The sequence below is a fragment of the Furipterus horrens genome, unplaced genomic scaffold (assembly GCF_987537825.1).
Source record: "Furipterus horrens unplaced genomic scaffold, mFurHor1.1.pri manual_scaffold_12, whole genome shotgun sequence".
NCBI lineage: Eukaryota > Metazoa > Chordata > Mammalia > Chiroptera > Furipteridae > Furipterus > Furipterus horrens.
Window position 1 is genome coordinate 6807058 of NW_028327182.1, and position 20965 is coordinate 6828022.

The 20965-nt window shown below is 38.9% G+C and overlaps 1 protein-coding gene across 1 annotated transcript in view; it reads left to right on the forward strand.

Moving 5' to 3' along the window:
- The window catches only part of UGGT2 (UDP-glucose glycoprotein glucosyltransferase 2), a 96671-nt gene that overhangs the window by 19706 nt on the left and 56000 nt on the right, over positions 1-20965 (forward strand). Inside the window, exons 8-16 of the mRNA XM_090258401.1 lie at positions 1215-1315; positions 3316-3415; positions 5687-5747; positions 9329-9420; positions 13676-13826; positions 15061-15180; positions 16043-16128; positions 16667-16802; positions 20724-20855. Of these exons, the coding sequence (XP_090114527.1) occupies positions 1215-1315; positions 3316-3415; positions 5687-5747; positions 9329-9420; positions 13676-13826; positions 15061-15180; positions 16043-16128; positions 16667-16802; positions 20724-20855 (979 nt within the window). The remainder of the gene's footprint in view (positions 1-1214; positions 1316-3315; positions 3416-5686; positions 5748-9328; positions 9421-13675; positions 13827-15060; positions 15181-16042; positions 16129-16666; positions 16803-20723; positions 20856-20965) is intronic.

Sequence of the window (20965 nt, forward strand, 5' to 3'; positions counted from 1 at the left end):
CTCAGCATCTCGGAATCCATAGCTCTGTTCTTTTTTTAAACTTAACTTTTTATGGCAACCAATTGTGCATCCTCCAAAAAGCCTTTGCAGCCCTGAGAGATGGTTTTTAAAAGAGCCAATACGCAAAGTCAGTTCTTACACCATTTCTCAGTTGATTTAGGCAAGCCCCCACCCCCAAAACACCTTTACTTTAAGGTATTTTATGAATAATGTATTTTTGCCTGAATAACATAAATAATTTAGCAGTGAAAATATTAAGATTAAATATAAAAAAACTATATAACTCACATAAACTTAATATTATTCCATAACTTAAAACTTTGAGAAATGAGGGCTTAACGTAATTTGTAGTGAACTTTTCTGAAGTTTTGTTGCTTTTTCATTATCAGAACAGTCTTGATTCATTTGTAAAATGTGGTCCCACATTATAATCAAATTGCAAGATTCTGACACTCTGTTATGTATATTGTTATCTATAACAATCAGTTTCTGTACATATGTTCTGTATATTTTTCACTTATTAATATCTTCATTTCTCTTTAGTGCTGAAAATATATATTTTATAACTTGTGATGGTAGCTAACATTTTAGTGTTTAAAATTCTGTTTAAATCTGAAATGACACTATGTCTTCATTTCATGAGAGAGAAGATTATACTTTAGATTATATGTGTAGTAAAATGTCTTTCTACTGCATTATTATTTGGCACTCTGAAAGATACCTGGATGTGTTTATGGTTAGGCAAATTTATCTTAGCTTTTTATACATTTCAAACATGGAACTTCAGAAATAGAGTAAACTCTAAGATTGTTTAGGAAGCATTAGTGTCTTTTCTTATAAAATAGTTTTTATTTTAAATTATAAAAGCAGTACTTTTAATTTATGAAATGTTAAAATAAAAACTATATAGCATAAAAACGAAGAGTTATGCCCTCACCCTTGGATCTCTTATAGGTAATGTTAACATGTTAACAGTTGAGAGAGACTACATCTCTCCAGGTTTTGTTTTGTTTTATATATTGAAAAAAAAGAGACATATATCATCTTCCTTATTTAAGTTCTGCAGATACAGTTGCATCATGATTAATTCTCTTAATGATGAACAGTTAAGTTTGTACCTAATTATTAGGGGAAGTTAATTTTTAAATCGTACTGCTTATATAATGATTCGTAGTAAGTGATGGTAATTAACATTACTTAACATCCCGATGCAGAGAAAGGTATTCAGAGCTGAGGGACAACCTGACAGCGTTCCAGAAATACCTGATCGAGAGCGACAAGGAAATGGTGCCTTTGAAAGTCTGGGAGTTACAAGGTACGGTATTCCGGTCGGCTTCAACACGGCGGCTTGGTAACGGACCCGTTTTAGTAAATAAGCTTTTGTTTCACATACAACTTATTTCATAGAAAGTAATCACTGATTTAAATAATATAAATTATTACATTATTTCTTATGGAAATAAATATTTAATTAAAACATTGTCCGTCGAGCAGATTATATTTTTATGTTTGTAAGACTTAACATTCATATAAATGTAGTTATTTGATATTATCTGATCATTTTTAAAGTGTATGCCAATTTGTCTTAGAGGTTCATCTGAAGTATTAAATCACATTTCAGGGAATCTGTAACACTGATTAAAAATTGTAACTCGTAGGTCAGGAGAAACCAGAACTAAATCTAGTTTTCTGTTTAGAATTTGGATGAGACAGGCTGCCCGCTGCACGTTTGTCTCTGAACTTAGAGCGGCTTCTCTGCTGCCACCCCGTGAGCAGAACTTCTGTGGCCGGAATTTGGTTTGGATTGAACTGTCAGTCCTTTACACTTCGTAATTTTGTTTTCATTATTTGTCAACTGTAGTAGGTCATGGGGACATGTTTTCCGTGTGATCCACAACATTGATCCCATCTCTCATCAATGTTAAAAAATGTAGCAGTTTATTGAGATATAGCTGACATCACTGTAGTTTACCCGTCTGAAGTGTACCATTCAGTGGGCTTTAATGTATTTTCCGAGTTCTTTAACTGTCACCACAGCCAGTTTTAGAGTGTTTTCATTACCCCCAAAAGGAAGTAATGTACACATTACCAGTTACTCCCATTTCTCCCAACTCCTCCGGCTATAGGCAAGTACCCGTCTGCTTTCTTCTCCTTCAGAATGTTCTCCAAGGGACCCATAATGTAGAAAATCATAAGTGATAGAGTGCTTTTGAGGCTTGGAAGCAGAACATGCATTGTCAGCTTAGTTTTAATTAACCTTCCTAGTGTCTGGTAAGCTACACTTGAGTGGACTAGAAACAGGAGATCCAGTTCTGAGACACCATTGAAATCGAGGAAGGAGAGGTTGGACTCTGACTGGGGTGAAGGTGTGGGAAGGAAAGCTGGATCTGGAGAATATGAAGGAGGAGAAAGGAGTCACGGGAGGCTCTGAGACTTCCAGCCGTCAGCCCGAGCGACTGTGAAGCGTGTGCGCAGGTTTGGGGCTCGGGCCTGCGGCCCGGAACAGTGAGGCCAGCATTAAAGCGATGGCCTTGGCGGTGTGGCGTATCCGGGCGACAAGGGCAGTCGGGGGTTGGGGGGCGTGGATGTAAAGCCCTTAAGCTGAAAGGAGAGGGTTTAAAAGGTTAAACATTATCGTGGAAAGTTTTTTGTGTTTTTCTTAAGGAGAGGGTGCTAACCGAAGGTGTAATGTAACCAAGTCAGTGCGCGGGCAGGCCGGCCCGTGCTGCCCCTCCCCGGGCTCAGGGTGCGGTAAGCTGCACCCGCTTTTCTCTCCTAGAACTGTCATTTCCGGTCAAATGCGGCCACGTTTAGGGATTTGGTATGATTGCAGTATCGAGGTAGAACAAGACTGGAAGGGAAAGGGAATGTTCCGTGTTTGCTGAGTTCAACATCAGGTCCTCCTTAAAGTTCTTTTCAGAATTGGCTTTTCAACTTTTGTTTTCCGTCCTTTGATTATTCTTTCTGTCAGAGCCTTTTCCTGCTTGTTTATTTAACTTAAATATAGAAAAAATGGCTTTGCATCAGCATTTCTTTTCATATATCTCTTTTTGAAGTTATACTGTGATTTGTGGAAAACAAGTATTAAGTATTAAATGATAAGTACTGATTGATAAAATGTAAAATTTACCTTAATTGGAAATAAGTGCTGCCTTCCCATGTGAAATTTTTGAAAAATGCTAAATATAAGAGCATTCACATATCCACACAAGAATAGATAGCCAGAAGGCTTGAGTAAATTATGTAAATTACCTGGAAATGTTTCTGAAGGTATGACATTACGCTAGATTTCTTAATGATATCTTTTCCTTCCAGATCTTAGTTTTCAAGCAGCTTCTCAAATAATGGCCACTCCAGTTTATGATGCCTTAAAATTAATGAAAGACATTTCGCAGAACTTCCCCATAAAAGCCAGGTATAATAAAGTTTATTAGTTTGCTTATAGCCAGAATTCTTTCCATTAAATAAATTTTATGAAAATAGCTGATTTCACTTAGCATAATGATGTCAATTAATTCTAGTATATACAGGGCTTACAGAGTCAGGGCCTTTCTTCATTTTGTTTGTTGGTTTTTTACTAGAATAGAATATTGGCATGTACATACCTATGCACACATACTACAAAATAGCACTCTTGAATTAGAGGCCAATGGAAAGGAAAAAATAATTCATTAAAATATATATTTAAATTTGAACAGGGAGATATGATAATCCAATAAAAATCTTGTATAAGTAATAAATAAAAATGTAATATTTTTTTCTGTTTGCCATGGAGGATGATGAAAAGTATATATTATTTTAAATAGATCTATGCCAAAAGTATAGCCAAATCTTCTTCTTGCCCTTTTAGATTCCAAATAATTAGTAACTTCTTAATTGTATGGAATATCTTGTGGAATACTTGTTACGGAAAGGGTGTCTAATTGAGCTGCTTCCAGAAATACTAATGTTACATTTAACACATTTCTCAGTTCAGTAGGGAATACATTGGCACATCTAAAAAGAACAAATACATACAGGTCAGGTTACCATGTATTGTGAGGCTTGGGAACGACAGAATATAAACTTATGAGCAACCAGTGAAATATTAAATAAGTGAGCTTATATTGAGTCCAAGTGCAGCTCTGGTGTATTGTTGAGAGGAGACGGAGAAGGCCCTCCTGCTTACAGCGTCTCTTCTTCAGCAGAGGGTGCTGAGGGACCCCTGTCTTCTCAAACACTGTGTTGTGTATTTATCCTCAGCACAGCTGACTAAATTTTATCTAGATATTCTTTACCTTGATAAGATAAACAAACAGTACATTGTTGGCCACAAGCTACCGAGAACCTTTCCATGATAGCCTGCAAGTAGAGAGGTTCGTCACCTTACTTTCATATTAAGAATGAATATATTGATATAACTTTCAATTTTAAACAGTCAAGAATTTGAGAAGTCAGTTCATTATGAAACATGAAATATGCGTGTGTATAATTACTATGTTTAGCCACATTCCTCTTAATTAACAGCTTTCGAAATTACTTGATCAAATGCAAATAAAGTGAAGTAATGTTAGCTTTAAGAGGACGTTTCATGTGCTCTTTGACAGGAAGTCAGATCACTATTGAAGGGTTCAGTTGCTAAACTCAGGTCTTAATTTGTGGTTGGTCATTTAAAAAAAAATTGGCAAACTCTGCTAGTACTGTTTAATGGCTAAACTATAAACGTGAGCATATCTCTGAAACACTAAGGGAACAATCAGTAAATATTTGTTGAAATATTGCTAAAGGAATGAAAAATTTGCATTATCTAATGTATCTCGAATTCTGGCAAATTTTAGACAATGTGCACTTAACTGTGTGTGTGTGTGTGTGTGTGTGTTTTTTTAATCCTCACCTGAGGAAAGATGGGAGAAAGAGAGGGAGAGAAACATCAATCAGTTGCCTTCCAGACATGACTCTGACCAGTGACCAAACCCGCAGCCCAGGAGTGTGCCCTGACCAAGAATCAAACCCACGACCCTTCGGTCCACGGGACAGTGCTCCAACCAACTGAGCCACACTGGCCAGGGCACTGTAGCTTCTTTCAAGATACACCTTTCTACTTCAGTTTTACTTAAAGTAGAACTTCATGTTTACAGTCTTTTAATTTTTATATTGTTTTATTCTATGCATAAAATTGACGGATATATAACTAAGCTTTCTAAAGAGTTAGGTCTGTTAATAGACTTAATTTTTAAAAATTATAAGGGAATTACAAACTCTTCAAGATTGAATATGTGAAGTCAGTACTATCAGTATCTTGTAACTTGTATCCTCTGATAAAGATCCCAGGTTAAAATTGCCAGTTTGCACTGACACATATCTTGACATTGATAATTTCCTGCAAAATTTCTCTGTATGGGAAAAACACCATGAAATAGCATTTTTAACCAAGTATTTTTGAAAAATAAGTATCTAGTAGTAAGCAAGATCTGACGGTACTTAATGCACACAGTTAGTGTAGGTGGGCTTTTCACAGTCTCTGTTACGCCTGAGTCAAACACCTGTGTCAAATGAAAGGCACAGGACCGCTTGTCAGACAGGCCGGCGAGAAATGCCACGAAGCCTTTAGAGTTGTTCGTTTACTACAGAGTATTCTGTTACCTTGAACTATAGATTAGTCCACACATTTAAGGAGGAATGAGTTAACTGTTGCTTGTTTCCCCAGGTCTCTGAGCAGAATTGCTGTAAATCCACATATGAAGAAGGAAATACAGAAAAATCAACAGGTTTATTTGAATTCCTTTTTATAAGTTTTAATTTTTAATTGTTAAATTTTAAATATTTAATCTTTATTGTATTTTTTCCCATTACAGTAGCCCCTGGCTATATTGCGGTTCACTTATTGCATGCGGCCTCACTGTATTGCAGGATTTAAAAAAATATTGTATTTAATTTTTTATCGTGGATTTTTTGCTATCGTGGGATTTTGCAGTACTGTATACTGTATTGTTAAAGTTACGTAGGTTTAAGTGTGTAGAATAAATGTAAGGTTCCTGCTTCGCGGGGTGATCTGGAATGTAATACCCACGATAAGTGAGGGGATACTGTACCATTTAGTCCCCTTAAACCCCCTCCCTCCTGAAATCCCCACACTGTTGTCCAGGTCCATGAGTCCTTTTTCCTTTTTGCTCAGGCCCTCCACCCACTATACTGCTCCCCCACCCACTGTCATCTGCTCTCCGTCTATGAATCTGTTTCTAACTTGCTTGTTAGTTCAGTTTGTTCATTAGATTCCACATATGAGTGAAATCGTATGGTGCTTGTCTTTCCCTGCCTGGCTTATTGCCCTTGGCATAATGTTCTCCAGGTCCATCCATGCTGTTGCAAAGGGTAAATTTTTTTTCTTTTTATGCCTGAGCCGTATTCCATCGTGTAAATGTCCCAATTTGTTTTATCCGCTCATCTATTGCTAGACACCTGGGCTGCTTCCATATCTTAGCGATTGTAAATAACACTGCAATGAACACGGGGTGCTTATGTTCTTTTGAATTAGTGTTTGGGGTTCCTTCAGTTATAGTCCCAGAAATAGGCATAAGGAAGATCCATTTTTAATTTTTTGAGGTTTCTCCACACTGCTGTCCACAGAGGCTGCAGCAGTCTGCCATCAGTGCGCGGGGGTTCCCCTCTCTCCACGTCCTCACCAGCACTTGTTTGCTGATTTACTGATGCAGCCGCTCTGACAGGTGTGAGGTGGTATCTCGTTGTGGTTTTCATTTTCAGTTCTCTGATGCTTAGTGATGTTGAGCTTCTTGTCATATGACTATGGGCCATCTGTGTGTGCTCTTTGGAGAAGTGTCTATTCAAGTCCTGTGCCCATTTTTTAATTGGGTTGTTTGCTTCTTTGCTGTTGAGTTTTGTAAGTATGGTACTTAGAATTTGGGGATTTTACAGTTCTAGAAAAATTCCCTTGATCACAATAACATCTCCCAAAGTTCCTCTGTAAAACATTCTTTTAGAATCTTTTTCTTTTCAAATCCTGAAAAAAATACTTCCCCTCTATTTGGATTTATATTTGATTTGACTTCAAATTTCAAATTCAGACTGCATGTAGTTTCAGGCTAGGGACCTCCAGGCCTGTTCATAGACCAGTTCACCATTATAACCTCAGCCAGGCGCCTGCGAGCCCCTCAGGTGGGAATGGTCGGCCCCAGGTGATGGCCCAGCCCCGGAGGCGGTTAAAGGACTCCCTGGCAGTGCACTGTTCCCTCTTTTTTGGAGTGAAGTCATATTTCTCCACAGTGATTTGTATTTGTTTCTACTCAAAGGCTAAGAGCACTCCCACCTTAATTCCACAGCAAATAAAAAGTCTGCACATATTTTTTGGACTTTAAAAATAGTGAGAAATCTAGCTTCAAATCCATGTGAAGATAACCCAGAGGCAATGAGTTGTTATGGAGGCTTGTTCCTCCCCACCCGGGTGAGATCAGCAAGTGTCCGCGCTGTGTCTGCAGGCATTTTGTTTTCTGGGTCCCCTCTTCCCGGCGAGTGGAGCACAGGTCTCCCACTGACCCTGCCCCCCGCCCTGCAGAGCCCAAGGCTTTGCTCCCCGGCCCTTTGAGACCAGCCCTTGAAAACCCAAGCTTTCGGGACCTCGTAGTGTTTGTGTCCTTGGACTTGTATTTCTACCACTTCTCTGCCCTTAGGAGAAATCTTTCCTTTTAAAAGCTAAACCATTCATTTAGAGGATGTTATGAATATTTTAATCTGTCACTTTTCATGTTTCATTTTGAAAAGTGGATTTCGGGATCTCTGGTTCATGCGATCGCTGGAAACGGAATTCTTGCCCCTTCATTTGAGAAAGGCTGAATCACACACTCCGGGTCATTTACTAGGATTTAAGGCTCCCTCTCCAGGGGAAGGAGAAAGAACCTGTCAGTAGCCAGTACACTGACAGTATTTCAGCAGTTAAGTTCAGTTTATTACCCTTTGTGAGCCTCTTCTTCGTTCAAAGCACCGGGCTTGCCTTAAATATTCCTGAGGGCATTAGGACTCCAGGGGAGAGCGTGTGCCTGAGGTCCTTTCCGCCGACGATGGCGTTGCCTGAACCACATGCAGTGCCGGGAGAGCATGAGACCGACCTGGAGACAAACCAGTGTTTTACCTACGGACCCGCGCATGTTAGGGTTTACTCTCTTGCCAGTGTTCTGCGTAAATCCAATGGAAATATTTTCTTTCCTGTTACAAATTGAGTTCCTCCTCTCCCTTCTCTGTTACTCCTCTGTCAAGGTGCGTGATAAACATACAGAAAATTTTAAGTCTGTCCAGGTTTCTCTGAATTTCTTCCAGTTAGTTTCTTCATCTGTCTTTCAAGAACGATGTATACAAATCTCTATTAGGTCGCTTAGTATGTGATCTCTTTAAAGTCCACTCTTTTACAATTGCTTTTCTCCTAAATCAATGTACCTACGCCAATAATACTAATAACAAAGGCTTTATTTGTGAGTACTGTGTATCTGACTAGACATGGGTATATAATATATTTACACTTTATAACAAACCAGTGAGATAGATGTAAGTGTACCCCATTTTACAGGTGAGGAAACTGAGACTTAGGGAAGCTATGTAAATTTGCCCAAACCATACCACTAGGAAATAGCAAAACGAACATTTGGAGTAGCTCTGACTCCCTCACCGTGATCTCAGTAACTGAGCTGTACTGGCAAGGACATTACTTTTTTTACTTTTATGACTGCCCTACTGCCTGGAGTTATTCTTAGCACACTGTAGGCACTTGACAAATATTTACCGAATGAAAAGAAAAGCCAGTGAACACTGAATTTAGAGTGATCTCCAAATATTTACACGTACACCAAAGTTTTGAGTCCTGGCATATTAAGTAGTAGGAATGTGCCAGCTGTCAAATTCTGAGTATGTGAGTGTACACACACACACACACACACACACACACACACAATATATAATATGTAGGAAGCAGGTAATCGTCATAGCATTAGAACTTTAATATCACATATTATAACATCAAAATATTCAAGTATTTGCATCTCTAGCCTGTCATCAGATGCCCATCACGAGATCAGAGTGGGCAACCTACTACCCACCTGTAAGTCCCATCTGGCCTGCCACCTGTTTTTATAAATAAAAGTCTCACTGAAAGACAGTCACGCCGATTTGTTTGTATTGTCCTAGGTTGCTTTTGTGCTGCAGGGCAGAGTGGAGTGGTTGTATCAGAGACAATGTGGCTGGCAGAGCCTAAAATGTTCCATGACTCTATAAAAACTTTGCAGACTCCCAACATAGGTCACTATTATTATATGACTAGGTTAACTTTTATCTGCTCTATTTCAAGGATCTTCTCAATAGATTTGAAATTCATCCAGGGGATGCTTGTCTGTATATAAATGGACTTCGTGTGAATGTGGATGCTCATGATCCTTTTAGGTGAGTGTTGAATTATTGATAAAAGCTAATTGGGGTTTATATAAAGGGAAATATCGTCCTGAATTTAGTATTTGTCAAAATTCAAGTAGCCAGTTTAAAGGTAAAGCAGATACATGATTTGATTGTATAAAAGATTTCTGTTATTTTTGTAGAATACTCTTGTAAGTGTCTTAGAATGTCAGAGCTGGGAAAAACCTTGGAGACTTTTTTTCAGATGAGAACACTGAAGTTTCTGAATCTTAGACCTGTACTTATCCCATTATTTGAAACTATCTTTCACTGAAGAGGAGGTTTATCCTTTAGCAGAAAAGTTTCCTGGCATTGGACTGAGCAGCAGGGAGCTCTTCCCTCTGGAAAGGAACTGAAAGGAACGTGAGATGTTTCTTCAGAAGGAAGAAATTAACAGGAAGAATTTTAAGTACTCGTATCTGTTCAAAAGGAAATTTGAAATTATAGAATTCAGAGTGCTCTCTTTTTCCTTATGTTAAAAAAACTTCAAAAATACTCTAGAGCAGAATTAGATAGTATTTTATTCATGCCACTGGCCCATAAATCAGTCATGGACCAAAACATGAGAAATCAATTGAATTTATTTTATTTCTAAAGAGAAGTATAGAAGTACCTTAAAAATTAATATTTGGAATATAAAATGAATTTTGTAAGCATAGTACTTTAGTTCAGACATTGTTTTAATTCAGTTGAATATTTTTTATTGAACTTAAATTGCTTGTGTTTTCTCACCAGTTTGGAAATATATAGGAAAACACAGGAAAGACTGAGAAATAGAGGAGGCAGTTCAAATGGAGCTTTTCTCTTTAGTTAGTTGAATCCTTGGGCCTAGTGCTGGGAGAATGATAACGTAAGATGCACAAGATAAGGACGACACACAGAACTGGTGGGATGGCAGTTGTTAGCTCCTGACCTGTCACCTTTGGCAGGACAAGTTACCTTTATGCTTAGGAGCCGTGAAAACAGGTTTTTAAAAGCAGTGAAATGGTAGATTGTGGAAAGTTTCTGTGTTGATGTATGGGGAAATTTTCATGGCAGGAACATTTCGATGTTCTACTATAGAGAGACTGTAGGTTATTCAAGAAATACAACGCCCTTGGCTCCTCCCCCTGGTAATTAGTGATCTGCAGCGTGTGTGGTATGTTTTTGTTCCTCCTCGAAGTGATCCATTGTAACTACTGTAATTCCCTACAGAAAAGAAAATAGGTGAGAGTAGTTATACTTCGGACATTTTTAGAACCAAATAAAAAATCAAAGAGGTTCTCAGAAAAAGATCAGAACATGTAGGTAAAATCATTGTGAAGAGGTGGATGAATGGAAGGAAATGGTACAGGGAAGTGGAAAGGAGGAAAAATGTCATGTTGCTGAAGTTTTATCCTGGATCTAGAAAGAGGTCCATTTGGGGTAAAAAAAAAAAAAAAAAAAAGTTTGGGAGGTAAATAAGTGTTTTGCACTTCCTTCCTACCTCCCGTCTCTCACTGCGCTTTGGGTTGTGGGGGCTGATAGGCCCCATGGCCCAGCCCCTGTTCCTCTGGCCCTGGAAACAGGAAGGAGCCAAGGCCTCCTGGGTCAGGACCCTGTTGGTTCGATCAAGGCTCTGCCCGAGCCCTCCTCTCACCCCCGGGGCGGCTAAGGCAGCAGGAGGCCGCGGCCGTGACCGGGGAGCCAGGCAGGCAGGGCTGAGTAAAGCTGAGGATTTCCGTCAATGGTGCCTTATGATCCACCTTAGAGCCACGGACACATCTTTATCGCTGAGCAGAGCCCTCAGCCACCCACACGGCCAGACGGAAACTGGCACAGCGAGGACGTGGCGCATTTTGATAGCCGGCCTGCTCGTGCTTGAGTAGGGCCACTCCACACACCCACCGGGAAGACAGAACTAGCGCAGGTGTCTCGAGAGTTCCACTTGTGTGCGTTTGTCTGCACCTCGATGAAGTCATTTGCCTAGAATTCTTTCGACCTCTTGGTAAATATGTATTTTTAATACAAGCAACATTAAAATTCAGTATTATAAAATCAACGAAATTTTAAAATTCAGTTTAGTAAGTATCCGAGTGCCTTCTATTCTATAGAAACGACTTGATGTTTGGCGTATTGTGGTGAACAAGATGGAAGCCTTGCCTAAGTGAACCTTAGAGTCTAGTGGAATAACTGACGCTAAATAATCACAGTGTGATACGGTTTATAAAAGATAAAGTGCGACGCTTTGGGGGTCTGCAACCTGAGATTTAAATCGGTTCTTGTGGAGCCCAGGAGCCCAGGAGCAGTAGAGTTCAGGCCTCTCCCTGCAGGGCAGTCACGGTAGGACCGCAAGGACGAGTCGGGCAGGTGCAGGGGCGGAGGCGCGGCCCGGGCAGCGCGCTGGGGGACACGGAGAGCCCAGGGGGGCCGGGGCCGGGCGCGAAGAGGAGGCGGGGGACACGGCGGTCCCTCAGCTGCGCGAGGGCCCAGTGTTGAAGCCGGTCTGCAGTTTGGGTCTCGTCTCTCAAGGGCAGCAGAAGCCGGGGAAGGGTTCTCAGCAGATCTAAAGAGTAACTACATATTTAAACGAGGAACATGATAAAGGAACGCGTGTAACTGACCCATGGACACGGACACCGGGGTGGGGATGACCGTGGGATGAGGGGTGGGCGGGGTGGGGGGAGTAATGGGGGGGAAAGGGGGGACAGCTGTAATAGAACAACAATTTTAAAAAAGAAGCATGAGAATTATTTGAGAGTCCGGAAATACAAGGACTTTTACTGATAAATAAACCTAGCATATTTAAAGAATCCGTTTTTCTTTTTTTTTTAAATCAATTTTCAGAATCCTTGATTTAAGAAAAGCAAGGAGGAAACTACTGCCGATTGAAGGCCACTGTATGCCCAGGAGCAAACTAATTTAATACTAGTACCCTATGAAGGGGTTGTAACTGTTCTCTTCACGTAGACGGGAAACAGAGACTCAGAGGGGCCTCCCGCAAACGGAGGGACGCGGGTAGCAAATGGCCGCAGGATTCGAAACCTCACACACTTCCCCGTGTGCCTTGTAACCTCTGGTTTTTCTCTTAAAAGAGTTTTCCTTGGAAACGAGCTTGAAATAACACAGATGATAGCTATGAAAGCCATGGGGAATATTTAAACTCAATTACATAAGAAGTATCTGAATGGGACAACTGTAATTGAAAAACCAAAAAATAAAATAATTAAATTAAATTAAATTTAAAAATCATGCAAAAAAGAAGAAAAGTATCTGATCAATCAATATAAAGCTTTCCAAATGGAGAGAACATTGGCTGTGCACTCCCACATTTTTATTTTCTAAGTGAGAACGTTTAGACTCGAGGGGCCAAGGACGTCAGCCGCCCGGGAAGCAGCCGGAGCTGCAGCCCAGGCCGCGTCTTATCGTTAGGTGGTGGCTCGCGGTGTACACGCTCGGGCTCTCTTTGTCCTCATCTCCTCGTGGGTCTTTTATTTGTGGTAAAAAGTTTGCCTTGCAAAGCAGTGGCAGAACTGTCCAGGACACACTAGCAGAGCTGAAGTTATACAGGTCGGCTTCTAACACGTATAAAACAGCTTTCCTCAGGGTGTAGGGATTAGATCTCTAAGTTTTCTGTGTGTATCTCTCTACTTCTTCCTGAAAAACTGTGTTCTAAAATCCATATATTGCTTTATTCTGATTTCATGCATTTCTGAAAGGGGAAGACAAGAGGGTCATTTATTGATGTTGTTATTTTTATCAGTAATACTTGCTATCATGTTTAAGAGCTATCGAATTGTATATAAAATTAGGAATATTAATATGTATTCTAAACAGATGTGAACTGTCATGCTTTAATAGGGCTTTCTCTACTAAAATTTTATATTTTAGGTCATGTTTAATGTTTTTACAATAGATTTAGCGAAAGAGTGGTATAGTATATTTTTCCCTTCATTTTTGGCTTGCCTCAGGGGTGAGCATATTCTTGCTTCTTTGGTAAGGAATATAATCAATATACCTTGTTCCTTGTTGTCTTATCTTTTAAATCAGATTTTGTTAACTACTAAACACAAAAAACAACCCTCAACATAACTTTAACCTGAATAACTAGTTAGAACTCCTTGCCTTATTTGTTAATGGGTTTAATGATTATACATTTCCCTGCTAGTAATAAAAATAACAGTGAAACGTGTTTCTGTTGCTTTGAAAAATCTATAAACGTTAAGGGATTTTTTTTAAATGTTGGCACGTCGAAATAAAACGTACCTCTTTTCTTTTCGATGCGCAGTATGTTGGATATGCTGAAGCTGGAAGGGAAAAGGATGGATGGCCTTCACAGGCTGGGGCTCAGCGGAGGAGAGATGAGCCGGCTCTTAAAGTTAAATTCACACGTGAGGGACACGAACTATGTGTTAGATATCAGACATTCTTCAATAACGGTAAGTGCACATGTAATTCCTTGTGGCAGAACCTTTAGTAGATGTACGACTTAATATAAAACCAGATATTGTCAGGCTTTAGAATAAAGTTAAGGAATTTGAAAGGTCGTGTAGCAGAGCTCAGGAAAAGAAGTAAAACTAGTGGTTCATCCCCTCTCCCTCTGTGTCTTCTTCCCCCCTCCCCGCATCATCTGCATTTCCTCACGAGAACCCCTACTCGCTAGCTCAGTATCGTTTCCAGCTTTAAAGGTACAAACAAGAACGACAAAGTCACAACACGGACTCCACCAGAAAAATAAACAAGACTCCCTGCTCCTGGCCTTCCCGGGGAGGCCCAGGCTCTCCTTCTGTCTCAGTGAGACCAGGACAGGTTGTACCCCTGATCCCCGTCACACCTGCTAACCCCCAGGATGGGGTTTGTTGCCGCCATTCGGTTGTTCCTCCTCAGACGCCCTGTGGTCCCCCTGAGAGTGTCGGAAACTGAGGGGACGCCCCTCCGCTTCCCTGTCCTCTTGCCTGCAGAAGTCTCCCCCTGGAGCCTGCCCTGTGTGGTGCAGGGCCCTCCTGACAGCCGTGAGCAACCCTGCATCCCTCCCGCTCCCTCGTTTCTCTCACGTGTGTATTTAGTTCTGTCTTCTCTCTTGGTTACGCCCTCCCAGACTCGTTGTCTGGCTTACTCCAGAAGCCGCCGGTTTTCTGCAGGGTTTGCTTTGCCCCGTTCTAGCCCTTCCCTAGGAGTGTGGCTCACCTCTCCTCCACTTTGTTTGGATTTCGCATTATTTATTTTCTGTGTACTTTAGTTAGTATGTGTTCTGTAGCTTTTAAAAGGCATTTAATTTTCTTACGTCTAAGGCTTTAAATTGGAGAGGGAAGGCGAAGGACCTCATTGCCTCCTATACTGCTGATAATTAAGATAAATATTTATCTCTTAAATGGTTGTATGGAGAATAATTTTCATACAATTCAATTTTTCTAATATAAAAAACAAATATACAAGTAAAATGGAGTCAGTGTTGGGTGGGGGGGACTTCATGTAAAAGGCCATGGTAATATACAATTGTTGGATATGATGTGTTCTTAATTGAAGAATATTCAACTGACTTCCTATATTTAATCAGTCTAATATAGAAAATTCTGTGTACATTTCTGCTTGTCCTTTGATAGCATGAAACCTGCCTTTGAATGTGATTTAAGTATTAATAAAGCTTTAACAGATTTCTGTGTTCTTTTCTAGTGGATTAATGACTTGGAAAATGATGATTTGTACGTTACGTGGCCTGCAAGTTGCCAGGAAATTCTGAAACCAATATTCCCGGGAAAAATACCTTCCATAAGGCGTAATTTTCATAATTTGGTGAGTTTCATATTTTCACATTTTATATGCATTTTTATAAAGATATGAGCATTCTTTTTGGATTACCCTACTCTTGGTAAATAGGCATCTGAGTAATAAGGAAGGAAATATTTGCCCGATGCATCAAGCTTGAGTGGCATGTCTGAGTAGGTATCAAAAGTCAGCAATGCCACGTGATCTGCCCCTTATTACACGGACTTCATCTATTGTTACACAGACTTCATCTACTTTAGTAATACCAGTATTAAGTTGATGGGCTACTTCTGCATTTTATTTCTTCTGTATTATTAAGAACTAATGATTAAGATTTCATACATTTCACAGAAAAATACATCGATAGCATTTTATCATCTTAGCCTATAAATTCATTACTACTACATTAACAGCCTTACGGGGGGTGGGGGGCGCTGTGTGTGTGTGTGTGTGTGTGGGTGTGTGTGTAGGAAGTGAATATCTTACTACATCAGCCTAGAGTGATCAGTTATCTTAATGCTTGAGGAGGGGCTCAAAATTCTATTATTCTTTCCTCTTTAACAACTTATCACAATAAAGTGCAATGAACACTTAGAACATTTACTTTTGTAAAAAAAAATTACTTTATGATGTGCTTCAAAAAGAAAATGAGTAATATGTTACTAAATTCTGTGTGTTATTGTATTTGGATGCACAGCTTTTAGAAACCCTTCTTAAACTGAAATTCTTATATCCATGCCTCAAAATTCTTTAGAATTGTTAGGAATTTCTTTTTAAAAACCTTGAGTTTTATATTATTAGCTATAGAAAGTAGACTAAATGTGAACTTCATGAAAATTCAGAAGTGTTAAAACAAAATAATGATTACAAACTATCTACTTTCTTTTAGGTTCTGTTTATTGATCCTGCTCAAGAATATGCTTTGGATTTTATAAAACTTGCCGAAGTTTTATATTTTCATAAAATTCCTCTTAGGTAATTGTCAATTTATAACAAATTGTCAGCGGAAGGAAACCCAGTGATGTTCATGTTGTGTTATGGAGTATTAACGTGGAATTCAAAGCAATGGTCTCTCTCTAGTGCCCGAGACAACATGGCTGTGGGCTGTGAAGTGTCATGTGATTTTATGAGAGACTCTGTTCATCAGAGCTGCTTAGTGATCTTGTCTCTCTTCCTGAGAGGATAATCTGATCACGTTGGGAACTTAGAGATCGATCCATTTCTCTGTGGTCGTGTTTAGAGCCCACTTTTCTCCTCCCCCACTTCCAGAGAAACACAGTCATTTCATAGTGTCACTACCAGAGAGTATACGTTTTGGAGGAAGCTGTCAGATATGAAGATTTTGGTGACTAGGCTTTGCAAATCAAACCTTTTTAAACAATGACATTTCCTCTATTCCATTCACTAATGCATTCCCTCCATTTAGATGTTATAGGCTAATGATGTTTTAAATCGTGGCTTATTGTGGTTCAAGGCGTAGCAGTGACATTCCTTGTTCATCTTCTTTTCCCAGAATCGGTTTTGTGTTCATTGTTAATACAGATGATGAAATTGACGGAGCAGATGATGCTGGAGTGGGCCTTTGGCGGGCTTTCAACTATATTGCAGAAGAACATGATGTATCACAAGCATTTATTTCCATTGTACATGTGAGTTCATGCACTGGGCAAATCTGTTCAGAATGTATGGCGGGTTTCTTGCATTACTGTAACTGTTATGTCAGTATTTCAGAGTTTATAAATTCTGTCATGGGAGTTAATGCAGATGATGGGTTTGATTCTTGCAGCTCCCAAGTGAAGTGCATAATATTGTCCCCGATTTAAAAATTAGGCATCTGAGGCTCTACCAAAACATATGAATGAACTTACGTTTACCCAGCCAATCCAGGAATTTATGTGGTATGTATACATAAGTTTATGATGAGTCAGGAAAGAATTACTGAACAGATTTTGAGTAATATGAATAGAAAAGAGTAAAATACTCTAAATGATGAAGTATATAGATACTTCCTAGAGAATCTCAAAGGAGAAAGAGGTCACTTCATGACAGTAAATTGGGGTAGAAATGGCAAGATTGAAACTGAGTCTGACAAAGAAATTGTGTAAAAAAAAAAGTCAGAAATTGGTTCAGAGCCTGATTAAGGAAGAAAAAGAGACAGGGAGATTATTTCATACTTGAGATTTTGAAACTATTATAACCCATTAGGAAAATATAAATATTTAAAAATTATTATTAAGAAAGCAGGTTATAGCTTAAAAAAAAAACTTCTATTCATTTTTAAAGTCATTGGTCTTCAGCACATCAGCCATCACTGTGGACAGGATTGGGTCCTCTCCATCCCGAGAAGGAGGTGGCCCGAGCCCTGTCAGTTCCTGCCTCTCCTTGCAGCTCCCTGGGAAACCACGGACTCCCTCATTGGTTCATGGTCCTGGGGCACAGAAGCTCCCCGCGCTGCGGTGACGTGGGGTAGACTTTGTTCTGTAACACAGTGCCATGAGATGCATGTCAGTGTTGGGCCTCTTTTGGTTAGTTTTACTGATCAATGTTAAGAGTTTATAAGGGGCTTAGTCAAATTGACATGTCTTTTTATTTATAATAAAGTCCAACTCTCTTATCATAAAAGGATCAATGCGCTAGTCAAAGCTAAGAAACTTGAAGACTTTTCCAAAATTACCTAGGTCATCTTAATTATTTCGATTGAAGCACTATTCTGTAAGCCTTTTGTATCAGACGTTAATTTGCATGCTGGCATATCTTTAAATCACTTGCCTTTCAAATTATCTACTATGATGTTCAGCACAATACTATAATCTCTTAGAAAACTGAATTATACTTGAAACCACAGGATTCAGTAGGAAGCAGCATAAAAGTAACTATTAAATCTGTTATGGACTAAGTTGTGCTGAACAGCTAAGAGGAAGAAGTGGAGGGAAAAATAAATGAGGAAGGAGTATTCAGAGAAAGCATATTAGAATCCCCTGCAGTCTGAAGTGTGGCAGTGGTCACTTACATTCCATTGGGAATGCATTGTGTCCTTTAGATGACTTAGCTTTACTAATTTAGAATAATTTGAGCAAAATCTAGACTTTTAGTAAAATACATGAATTGTAAAATATCTTTAATACTGTTTCATAACTTTCAATGAGCAAATTATTTTATCAAAATTAAATAATTTGAAAGATACAGTTTCAGGAGATAGGGGGAATATGATAGAAAGCCAAAATCATAATAAAAGTATATGACGATTATTGAAATGATAGGTTTGGTAGAGTAAATACAGTATTTGTCATAAAACAGTATTACTTACTAGCTCAACTCTCCTACCCAGTGGCTATGCAAACTGGCGAGTGATTTAACTTTTTCTCCCCACCTTGGAAGTTTAAGATTTTTAAAAAGTGTATGTTACATACATAATGAATATCTGGTGAAAATGCATGTTTGAGAGTGTAAAAGCACTTCGGAACCTGGCCGTGGTGGGGAAACTGACTGCGGGTTTGCCAGCCGGTATAAGCAGTTATAAAACTGGACAGCATATATGAAACAGGTGTGTTTTCAAACACTCGACAAGGAGCAACAAGAACTATGACACTTGCAAAGAGGCAAAATAAAGAAATCGACAGGAAAAGACAGAAATTCCTGGCACTTTACGTTGGGAACATTGAGCCATGGGAATGGCTGCCTTCACACTGTTACGCTGCCTGTAAAAGCCAGAATTGCCACAACCCCATTGAAAACACCCAGTAGGACTTCAAAGTTTGAAGTTAAATTTGCATATTCTTTAGACACAGACATACACAAACACACACACACACACAGAGAAACTCTTGTACCTGCGTCATATGAGACTATTCTTAGCAGAATACACAATACAGCAAACAGAGTAGTGTGTCTGTGTGTGTGTGTGCATACAGGTACATATCAGCAGTAAAACAGACGGGTAAAGCTTGGTCTGCTCACATAGTGGAACATGACATGCAATAGCACATCTATATTAGAAGCGTAACGACATGGAAGGCTAATATATTACCACCCACTTTAAAGTTCAAACACAAAGGTAAATGTCATAGTGCATGGGAATACACTCAGGTAAAGCTCTCGAACTTAAACGGTAAGGGAATGGTGAACACAAACCAGGTGATGCGTCACTGGGGAGCAGAGGAGGATGGGATCGGAGGGAAGATGCACCTGACCAGGGTCGGTGATGCTCCGTTTCCTGGGTCATGCTCTCTGTTCGTGGGGAGTTGCCACTTTATTATTTATGCCTCGTGTTATATGCATTCACTTTTGCTTACCAAGTTACCTCACAGTTAAAATTTTTTAAATATAAAAGAAGATTGAATTTTTATGTATCTAAGTAGCTTATGCAAGACATTCTGGCTACTTTAGGAATATCTAATATTTTAAAATAACTGATTAGTAAAATGACTAATCTCAAACACTTTGCATATATAATTTTTGGTTCATTCAGAAATCTCATTTTTAATCTCCATATTTTACTGTGCAGCTTGAATTTTTCACTTTTTTTTTTTTTAGTTACTAGAATCATATGTTTTGCTTTGATACGAGGAGAAAACAGCCGTATATTGATAAGCTCATAAAACTAAATTGTGATCTAATTGCAGACCTGTGCTTCCTAAAGGAATAGGTTATGAAGTTTACAGTGATAAAAGGAAAACAGAGAAGAATACTAATTTCTTGTTATGAAGAATAACATGGGGATTCTGTCAGCCATAATGTGCGGATTATCTCTGACAATGTTGATTTAAGTGAATTGGGACTAAAAAGAATATTCTGAATCTATCAAAATGGTACCTAATGATGTTTGTACTTACTGGTTCCTTCTGCTTGGAAGCTTTTTTCCCCAGAATGTCTTTCAGTAAAAGTTTATATTGAATTTATTACGGGGACATGTGTTAATAAAATTAGATAGGTTTCAGGTACAATGTCATAGTGCTCACACATCATCTGTAGGTTGGTTCTATCGTGTGTTCCCCAGAGTACCCTCACGTTAGCTCAGATGTGCCTTCTCCCTTGGCGCAAAGCTGTCCTTTCTCCCCGTGCCTAGAACGGTGCCCAGGTCGTAGGAGAGGATCTATAATGAAGGGAGACATGAAACAGAAAATAATAACAAAGGAGCACCAGCTTACATTGCACGAGTGCGTTTAGAATGTTTGAGACGGGGGGTGAGTGGAGGGACAGGAGATCTAGTCACGGTATTTACTGAAGAGCGATCGGGAACAGATGGTTCTGAAATAGTCATCTCAGTGCTTTAGACATATTTTTTAAAATAAGGTAAACATTTTATTAATAATCAGTGATTAATATAGAATATAACAAATTTGTTATGGTATTTTTAAAAGCTATAGAATTTCATAAAACCATTTTTATTAGAAGATATATTGTATAGTTAAAATGATTAATTTATCTGTATGTGTGGGGGGGGTGTATTCATATGTATTAGAACTTACAAAACATAAACTGCACTTAATTTATAAATTTATGTGCATGTTAAGAGAAAGAAAATAACCGATGTGAAGTGAAAATTAATTATAATATCTTTATTTCCTCAGATGTACCAAAAAGTGAGGAATCAAAATAGACTCACAGTGGACAATGTGAAGAGTGTTCTCCAAAATAAATTTCCTCATGCTAACATTTTGGATATCTTGGGAATTCATTCTAGATATGATGATAAAAGAAAGGTAATTTGGAATGTAGATTTTCAAAAATATGGGCCAACACCCATTTATTATAATCTTATGAATAAATTATCTTAATATAATTAACTCATGATCTGGATTTTAGTTCCTCA